This window comes from Alligator sinensis, unplaced genomic scaffold (assembly GCF_000455745.1).
Source record: "Alligator sinensis unplaced genomic scaffold, ASM45574v1 scaffold921_1, whole genome shotgun sequence".
Lineage (NCBI taxonomy): Eukaryota > Metazoa > Chordata > Crocodylia > Alligatoridae > Alligator > Alligator sinensis.
In genome coordinates, this window is record NW_005843674.1 from 23,391 (window position 1) to 33,287 (window position 9,897).

The 9,897-nt window shown below is 59.6% G+C and overlaps 1 protein-coding gene across 1 annotated transcript in view; it reads left to right on the forward strand.

The window, feature by feature from the left end:
- Nucleotides 1-1,781: 1,781 nt before the first annotated feature.
- Nucleotides 1,782-9,897, forward strand: part of LOC102387501 (butyrophilin subfamily 1 member A1-like) — a 26,227-nt gene continuing 18,111 nt past the window's right edge. Inside the window, exons 1-4 of the mRNA XM_006039067.3 lie at nucleotides 1,782-1,801; nucleotides 3,857-3,973; nucleotides 5,093-5,440; nucleotides 8,251-8,346. Of these exons, the coding sequence (XP_006039129.3) occupies nucleotides 3,868-3,973; nucleotides 5,093-5,440; nucleotides 8,251-8,346 (550 nt within the window). The 5' untranslated portion in view covers nucleotides 1,782-1,801; nucleotides 3,857-3,867. The remainder of the gene's footprint in view (nucleotides 1,802-3,856; nucleotides 3,974-5,092; nucleotides 5,441-8,250; nucleotides 8,347-9,897) is intronic.

Sequence of the window (9,897 nt, forward strand, 5' to 3'; positions counted from 1 at the left end):
AGGTGATGCCGGGATCTCTAGAGGCTGTGCCCGTGGCCCCTAATCCAGACTGAGGAGAGAGCGGCGTTGATGAACACGCCGGCTGGCACCGTGGTAGGGGCGTTCGCCACTCCCAGCCCACCCCGCAGCCCCAGCAAAATGCAGAGCTGACACCGTCACACGGGAGATACGATTGACCCCGTGTGTTTCAAGTCTTCCTTCTGCCTCCCTAGAGATGGACCCGTCACATGGAAGATGGACCCAGTACCGCAGGGTTGGGCGCTACCAGAGTACCTAAAACCCAGACTTTTATGGGACGGAGGCAGGAAATGAGGAACTGCCTGTGGGAACAATTCAGAGAGAACGATATGAGTATTTGTGTAGAGGTGGGGCCTTTTCAGTAATTCAGGACCCTAAATTACTGTAGCTTGAAACAGGGGATCTCCTGAATTACCTCCCCAGTGAGGAGCATCCTGGTTTTGTGGGAGAAAATGAAAAGATCCTTTTTATTTGAAAAAGCAAGTGAAAGGCTAGAAAACAGAAGCACATTTGCTGTGGAAAGAAGGACTGGCAGAAGTTGGTTCCTTCCTTTTATATGGGGAATATTAGCAGTAGTCAGAGCCAATGTCCATCCTTGTGTGCTGGAGATGTCCAGTCTTGTATCCTCTTCCTCACCGTAACACGGCAGAGAACACCCGACTGACGTGTTCAGCACGATACGGCATCCGTTACCAAACCTGTTATGGGCGGCGGGGTGGAGGCAGGCGGTGGGCAGCGCTGGAGGAAATACATTCCTGACTCCAGCAGAAACCACCAGATAATGTCCGCTACGACCTGGACCCCTGAGGGCCCTGTTGCCCCACAGCTCCTACCTCGTTACCTCGCAGCCAAGACTCCTCTCCTTCCGTGGTTTTCCATAACAATGCTCCAAATGTCCAGGAAATGCCCTCCGCACGGCCAGGAAGGCCCATGGCCCCATATCTCAGTCCACAGAGACCACACACAGGTCTGCCACATCAGTGAAGTGACCGTGGTACCATTTACTTCTGTAAATGCCAGTCCTTGGACCCAGCGGTGGGAGAATTGCTGAAGTATCTGCTGTCCATGTTGGATACGAGAGGTGGGATCACAGGGAGATTCAGGGTGGTGTAAAATTCCTGTCCCAATGAGTGAAGCCCAGCAGGGGATGAGTATGGGGCGCAGGTCAGAAAACGCCGAGGGGGAGCTGGTGCTTCGTCAGCCCTAATCTGCAGTGAGACCGTGCCGAGCTGGGTGCTGTGGGGACGAGGCCCATGGGCGGGCCTGGCTGGAGCTGGCCCAGGCGTGTGTGTAGTTGTGAGATAACAACGGTCGGACACACAAGCACCCAGACACGCAGAGGGGCAAGTCTGGGCTGCCAGGAAGGAGGGCTGAGAACTGAGGCCCCAGACGCCAGGGCATGGACAAGTGATGGCTCCACGGTGACACCGACTCCCCCGGTAGGCTGCAATGCGATGCCAACATTTCCCCATCCAGAAAGGACCACGGCCCCTCCTCTGGGCCAGGCCAGTGGGGCAGGATTGGTGCTGCTGAGGACACCTTCCCTCTGGGGCTCCCTGAGTCGTGGGGGTTCAATTCTCCCCTGGCTGCTGCAGGGACCTGAGTGCAAATGCTGCAGCCCGACTCCCCCTTGCCCCAGCTCCAGGCAGCCCCAGGGGTTCGACCGCTGGGGACAGCAGGGCTTGTCCGTGTCTGCGCTGGGTCCTGCTGCGGTGTCTCTGCTGTGTGAATCCTCACCTCTCTGCTCTTGATTGCAGGATCAGAAGAGTCTGAGGACACGCAGGTGAGTGACCCTGACCCCGTATCGGTGACCTCAGGCCCCTTCCCTGGAGAGCTGTGCTTCCTGCACCCACTTCTCCCACCACCGCAGTGCCCCACATGTGGGCTTTGAGCCTGTGATGAGACAGGGTCACCGCATCTCTGCTGGCTTCTCCACCCCTTTCCCCAGCACACTCGGTGCCCACTGGGCCCTGGGCAGGGCTGGGCACTTGGCCATGTCAGCCCTGAGGCCCAGGACCGAGCTGGCAAACTGAGCCCACATCCTGGCACCTCATTCGAGGAAAGCACCAGCCTGGAGGGAGACTCCTCTCCTCCCTCTGGCAAATCCCCCCAGGCAGAGCCCCTGCCGCAGCCCCTCCAGGGCCAGGGCTCACACCCTAGGACACCGCCTGTGCCCCCATCACAGTTTATGCCAGAGCTTGTCCCTGCGGGGTCTGTGGGGGCTACTGATGGGCAGGGGCAGGAGGGGCTGATGCACAGCCAGCTGCTGCCTCTGAGACTACGGGAGAGAGAAACCGCTCCACATCCCGGCCCTGCAACGCACGGGGACAGAGTAATGGGAACGGGGGCCACGAGTGCTGGATGCGGTTGAGGGGCAGAGGGAAAAGCAGGACCTCCTGGCTCAGCCCAGTTGTGGGCACTTCTGTGAGACTGCGCCTCAGTGCCCAGCACTCGGCTGCCAGCTCGTTCTTTCCATGCGGCAGCTGGTGCGTCCTCCTCCAAAACCATGGGGGCGCGGGGCTGGGGCTAGGCCTGGTGGGGAGAGCTGTGTGCTGGGAGCAGGGACGGGGACACTGGGCTGCAGCTCCCTCAGACTGGAGATTCAAATCCTCCTCTCCACCCTGCAGCAGATGCCGGGCAGCCAGCTGTGACAGCGCGTGCAGATGTGGGCTCTGCATGAGGGGAACTGCCTCCAGGCCATTGCTCAGTCTCCTGTCCAGCTCCTGGCAGCAGACACGGGGGACTAAGGCACAGGCTGTGATCTGCTTTGGCTGCCTTGGGTCCCTTGCTTTCATGCAAGCTATCTCTGTGTCTGTAGGGAAGAGGGCCCACAGCACCCTGGGCAGAGGCCCAGACCGGCTCTCTCAGCTCAGCACTTCGTGTGACCCTTACAGAGACTGGACGTATCCCTGGCGCGGTGCAGCCCCGCTCTGCTCTGCAACTTCTCAGGGTGTCAGTGTGTGGGTGCAGGAGGGACTCACGGGAAGCACACGGGGCCTTTGCACTGGAGACAGACTGGGACAGTGCAGGGGGTTCAGGGTACTGCTGGGAGCAGAGGCCCTGGCAGCTGGACAGGACAAAGGCCATTGGGGACGATGTTTTAGCAGTCCCTGGAGCACGGGGCCGGTGGTGTCAGTGCTCTGGGGAGCGGAGTTGCTGGCTCCGAGGTTGGTGTTTTCTGGCAGCCTGGAGGGCTGTGTCTTTGAGGGAACTTGAATATCTTTGCTAAGGGACAAGTATGTGTGTGGAGGGAAAGGCGGGGAAAGGGGCCTGGCTGGCACTTCCCTGTTACTTTTCCCACCCCAAGACCAGCTGGCAGTGCCCGGGAGACCGGTTCTTCCTGTGGTGCCCGCAGGGTCATTGCCATCCCTGGGGAAGGGCAGAGCCCCTCCCTGGGGAGCAGAAGCTGCTCCTGCTGCCACCCCCTCCGCAGCAGGCACAGGGAGGAGCCAGGGCTCTTAGGGCTGCTCCCTGGCCGCGTTCACCCCTTGGCCAGCCCGGGTCAGTCACACCTCAGGGTGCACAGGGATGCGGGTCCAGATCCCTGGTGACACCCCAGCCCTGTCCCTGCAGGTCTGTCCCGGGCAGGCACCTCTCCAGCCCCCATCACTGCTGCAGCACCAGGGCAGCTCCATGGGGCAGGCGCTCGTGTGCACAGGTGCCAGGTCCTGCTGCTGGGCAAACCACAGCGCTGTGTGAGGCTGCCAGGGCAGTGCAGAGGCTCCTGGAGAGCCCCTTCCCTCTGCACCCCACGTCCTGCCAGCTGTCCTGGTGCCATGGTCAGTGGGCACAGCCTTGTGCACACATATGTTGGCTTGTGTGTTCCCTTGCTGCCCAGGCCACATCACTATGCTGAGAGAGGTTTTCTCATTCCCCACTGGCCCCAAAGGGAGCCCCTTCCTGCCCAGCTGCATTGCTCTCCTTGCTGCACTCCAGATTCACCATCCGATGGCAGGTAGGTGCCTCTGCATCCTCGTGGCATTTACGGCTGTTCTCACACTGAGCTCTGCTGCCCTGTGACACAGCCAAGATGTGACCCTGACACCCGCTTCCACCTCTGCCCCCATGGGATCCAGGCCCAGCCCAGGCCAGACACTGAACCCCCCCCCTCTGGACCCCCCGCCCCCCGCAGGCCTGCATCTCCCAGCTGCTGACTTGCCATCTCCGCTTCACCCTCCCTCCCTGCACCAGCCCAACCCCTGCTCCTTCCTGTCCCTTCCTGCCCTGCATCCACTGCTCTGTAGAGACCTTGCCCCTTGGCACTTACTGCCCCTGGGCTGTGGTCTGTCTCACTGGCCTGGCTCTCAGTAGCTGGTGACCATGTTCAGTCTTTGCTCCACCGCTCTGACCAGGCTGTCTCCTCTGAAATGTAACTGCAGCCTGCCTGGGACTCAGACACCCCTTGCAGCCCCATGGACTAAGGCAGGGGTAGGCAATGTGTTTTCGCCGGAGTGCCAAAAACCCCACAATGTCTACCTTGGCAGGTGCCCGAGTGCCGACGTGCTGGAGCCCAGAGCAGCTGTTTGCAGCCTCCTGGCTGCAGCCGGCCAGTGCAGCCCAGGCTGCTCGCAGCACGGCTTGCAACATCCCGCCCTCCCGCCGGGAGCAGCCCGGGCTCCGTGGGTGGCAGCAGCTGCTTAGAGCCTGGGCTGGCGGTGGTGTGCTGAGCAAAATGGCCTTCTGCCAGGCTTGGCTTGCTGACCCCTGGAACAAGGTGTGGCCTGAAACCCCAGCCCTGCCCCACCCCCTGCCCCTACCTCCCTGGTTCCCTCCCCTGTGCCTGGGGGCAGCGAGAGGTGCCGCCCCTCAGTGCATAGGGCCTCAGGCAGCTGCCCTCCCCGACAGTGCCTGTCTCTCATTATGGGGCTGTGTCTGCACCAGAAAATGGACCCGATGATGATGGGAGCAGGGGCAGGCCCTGCTGTGAGCTCCCGTGCTGCAGGGCACCCCTTGGAGCCAGGCTGCGGGGGATGCAGGTTTGCCCTTGTCCCTGCTCACGCTCTGCTGCCCCGTTGCAGCTGCACCGATGCTGTTCTCGACTCACCTTTCTCTGGTGTCTTGCTCTGCTCCCCAGCCCCGTTCAGAGTGATTGGACCAGGCCAGCCAGTCGTTGTCACCATGGGAGAGGACGCTGTCCTCCTGTGCCACCTGTCGCCCCCCATGAGCGCTGAGAGCATGGAGGTGCGGTGGCTCCAGCCTGGGTTCTCTTCCTACGTGCACTTGTACCGAGGTGGACAGGATCAGGACGGGCAGCAGATGCCTGCATATCGGGGCAGGACTCAACTTGTGAAGGACGACCTCACCGATGGGAGCGTCTCCCTGAGAATACGCGGTGTCCGACCCTCTGACCATGGGCTGTACACCTGCTTCGTCCAGTCCAATGACTCCTCAGGTGACGCTGTGTTGGAGCTGCAGGTGACAGGTCAGTGCCTCTGCTGTTTGCTCCCGCCCGCAGTGTCCTGAATGGGGCTGTCGGGCTCAGGGGGAGGTGACACTTACTCACATGTCAGCACCCAGAGCCTTCTCTCAGCCTCCGGTGCCTGCAGTTTTGGTGCCTGCCATGCTGGCAGGGGTGGCATAGAGAGCAGAGGCAGGGGATGGAGAGGGGCTGAGAGAGAGAGGGAGAAGGGGTTGAGGAATAGGCAGAATCAGGCCCCAGTTACGCTACTAAGAGTTGGTGTCTGCTCCCTGAGAGCAGCTTCAGCAGGTCTGAGGAGGGAAGCAAGCAAGCACGGTGACTGTAGATCAGTACAGCAAATGGCCTTCTCCCATACGCTGCTCCCACCCAGGGCGCTGAGGTCTGCTTGTACCGAGCTGTGTGCAGCAGGGCAAAATTGCACTGGAGCTTCTCCAGGAGGGGCTGGGGTGCCAGGCTGAGCATGGGTCGGGTTTCTCTGCTCTGGGAGGAGGTGAAGGGCTGAGGGACACTGCTGGGACTGAGACGGCAGGTGCAGGAGTTGTGGTGCAACAGCTGGGTGTATATCCCCAGGGCTCCCACCCTGTCCAGACCACACCACACCTTTGCCTTAGAGCAGATGCCATGGTGCAGCGCGTTGCTCAGATTGACAATGGTGTCACAGACTATGTGTATAATGAAGGGAGTTCTTCCAGCTAGCCAGCAGCTTTCTCTAGCTGGAAAAAGTCACCGGGTGGTGCGACATGTGCAATTAATGCACACGAATAAACTGTGGGGCACATTACTCTGGAGTTTACTCATGCGCAGCACACGGAGCCGTCAAAGCAGCCCTGGTGCGCAGAGGACCCAGGGCAGAAACCACTTAGGACTGGGGGTGCCTTAGGAAACCAGTTAAGACTGGGGGTGCCTCAGCGTTGAGTGCCCCACCTGAGTCACCTGGTGGGGCCCGGTATTCAAAGGCAGGTGCTCAGCATGACACCACTCTGAAACCCTCGGAGGTGTCTCAGGCTGAGTGCACAAGGAGACTCAGGGTGCATTTCCCTGGGTGCACATTAACATAATGGTCACTCATGGTGAACCCCATAAGTCTGGGCTCCTGAGCTCTGAGTGCCTCACTCTGTCGAGGCACAGGGCCCTGGAAGGAGAGAGGAGATGCAAGCCCAGAGGCAGGACCAGGCTAACAGGGTGACAGGGGAGGGGCTGCAGTTTGGGGCTTCCCACCAGCCTGTGTTGTGAAAGTTTCACCCCAGGGGAGGACTCCCAGAGTTGCCCCCTGCCCCCTACATAGAGCAGTGCCCCCCAGGCATGGCACAGTGTGAGGGGGCCAGGATGTTCCTGGGTCTGGGGCTACACGTACAGAGTCTGTACAGCAATCGCAGCATGGGGCCGTGCTGCACCACGCAGACATCCCCTGAGAGACCTCACTGCTCCTTGGGATTCGTCCCCATAACCCTGCACCTGGGGCTGCACTGCCCACGCTATGGCTCACTCCCAGCCTGCTCCTGGTGCCTGCACACACTCTCCTGGGACGCCTTTGGTGCAAGGTCTGACTGAGTCCAGGTCTACTGCAGCCAGGAGATATAAGAGGTTCAAAGGCCTTGGGAGAACGGTGAGGAAAGATTTGCTCATGGTCCATTGGGAGCTGCTGGGGTGAGAGAGCAGGGGCAGGAATCCCCTGAGGGCCACAGCTGGACACGGCCGGCAGAGCCCTGGGGACAAGCTGCTGGGACAGACAAGGGGGCCTGGCTCCCCAGCCGGCATTCGCTCGGGGCCTGCAGCGCCGCCGGGGGCAGGTGGGCTGCATTGACGGCACTCAAGCACCTCAGTCCTGACTGCGCCCCTGGGGTCGGCCTGCGCCGCCTGGCATGAGGGGTCACACTGAGATTCAGGACAACTGCACACTGGCACAGATCGCAGCTTTCAGCCTCTGACTGAAGCAGGACTAGCATATTTCCAGTTTCAAAAAAGAGGGCACCTGACAGGAAGGAGGGGTATAATATGATTGCGGGGGGGCAGAGATATGACTGTGCCCTGCCCCTGCCCCTCACTCCCAAGCCACAGCCACCTCAGCCCTGCAGCGTCCCATCACTCCCAGCCCACAGTCCTCTGGCACTGCCTGTGCCCTGAGCTCCGTCCCCTGCCTCCCCGCCCCGGTGCCCCTCACTCCCGACCTGCAGCCCCCTGCTCCCCGCAGCCCTGCAAGTGTCTCCTGGAGGGCACGCAGCTCCCCGCTGCCCCTCCCCAGCTCCCTCCCCTGCCGGAGAAGCCGGTGCCTCCCCTGCCCTGCTGCAGCCCAGTGCCGGGGGAAACTTCGGTGCTGAGCAGAGCAAAATCCCAAATCCCAGACACTTGGTGATATTAAAAACAAAACACCCAGACAGAGATGGGAGGACCCCAAAGAGGACGTGTCTGGGAAAACCCAGATGTATTGTAACCCTGGACTGAAGGGACATTGTTTGTCTTTGGTGACCTGCTGGATGAGGAGCCACTTCCCATGAGGGTCCCATGATGCCCTGAGGAAGGGGAGGTCACTATCTCTCTTGCCTCGAGCTGGCAGAGGTTTCTGCATGCAGGGGTTGTGCTGCTGGGTCTGGTTTATTCCTGCAGTGACCACTCTGCTGCCTCCGGGCAGGGGCAGGACAGTGGGTGTGTTAGCTGGTCTTTAGCTTAGGCTCCCAGTGCGCTAAGCATCAAGCATGGGGGAGGCCTGTTGGCCTGAAATCCATGAGGAGGGTCCCAGGGAAAGCCACTGCTGCCCCCAGCCCTGTGCATTTGCTCACACAGGGCTGCCACGTGAATGCCACTTTCTCCTGCAGGTCACTATTTCCCATGGGCGGTGGCTCTGGCCGTGATTCTGCCCGTTGTCGTTCTCCTGGGCAGTTTCTGCCTCTGGCGGCAGCACCGTGTGAAAGGTAACTAAGAAAGGGGGGAGACTGTGTGGAGAGGTGAGCTCCTCGGAGATGGGACAGGACAGGATGGACGGGGGCTCCATCCACTGCTCTGAGAGGAGCTCCAAGCACCGGGATGGACTGAAGCTGTGGGAGGTCTCTGAGCAGGCCAGACCCCACATCTGAGCCAGGAAAGGGGCCACGTGGATTCACAGCCCTGGAGCTCGGTGACGAGCCCAAACCGAACACCGCAAGTGCAAAGTATGTGGATTCACAGCCCTGGAGCTCAGTGATGAGCCCAAACCGAACACCGCAAGTGCAAAGTGCTGCACCTGGGGAGAAGGCATCACCAACACACCTGTAGGCTGAGGGACGACCTTCTGGGCAGCACAGTGGCAGAAAGGGATCTCAGAGTCATAGCTGACTCCAAGATGAATATGAGCCGCCGACGTGATGAAGTGATCGGTAAAGCTAACCACACTTTATCATGCATTAGCAGGCGCATGATGAGCAGGTCTAGGGAGGTGATGCTCCCCCTCTATGTGGCACTGGCCAGGCTGCAGCTGGAGTACTGCATCCAGTTCTGGGCGCCACTCTTCAAGAGGGGTGTGGATAACCTTGAGAGGGTCCAGAGCAGAGCCACTCATATGGTTAGGCGCCTGCAGGTAAAGTCTTAAAGGAGAGATTGAGGGACCTGGATCTCTTCAGCCTATGCAAGGGAAGGCTGAGAGGTGATCTTGTGGCCATTTACAAATTCATCGGCAGGGAGGGGGGCAGCAAGAAATAGGAGATGCTCTGTTTGCCACGGCACCCCTCGGAGTAACCAGGAACAACAGGCACAAATACACAGAGCAGGTTTAGGTTGGACATCTGGAAGAACTTCTTCACGGTTAGGGTAGCCAGAATCTGGAACGGGCTCCCAAGGGAAGTGATGCTTTCCCCTACCTTGGGGGTCTTTAAGAGGAGACTGGACAAGCACCTAGCTCTTTCCTACACGGGTCAGGGGGTCGGACTCAACGATCTATCGAGGTCCCTTCGGACACTACCAACTATGAAACTATGACACTGCAGCGAGCTGTCCCACCAGATCTGTGCTGCTCAGCTGGAAACGTGGATGAGGAGGGAGGATTTCTGTGCTGGGAGCCTATTAATGTGTTTTTCCTGTTGCAGGGAAACACCATTACCATGGAAGTGGTTTTCCTAGTTGCAGGAGAAAACCACTTTCTTGGCAGGAGGCAGTACCCTGACGGATGTAACGCATAGTTAGTCTCCCACTTTGTCTTCCAGTGGGAAGATCTCAGCTATACAAGCACTTTATGGAAATGGGAGACTTCTCCCTCGCTTTCTCCTGTGGCCATACAGCTGAGGGCAAGCAAAACTCAGGGACATCCGAACCCCGATCCTCTTGGTGTGGGCCTGCATGGAGGATGCCCGTCAAAGGATTTGGAAGTATCTGATGCCCCAGGCAGGGGTGGAGGATGCTTGCTGACAGCAAGGCTTCATGTGGTTCTTGGATGACTCATGGATTTGGAATTGATTTGGCTGATTTGATTTGGGACACGAAAAATTTTCATT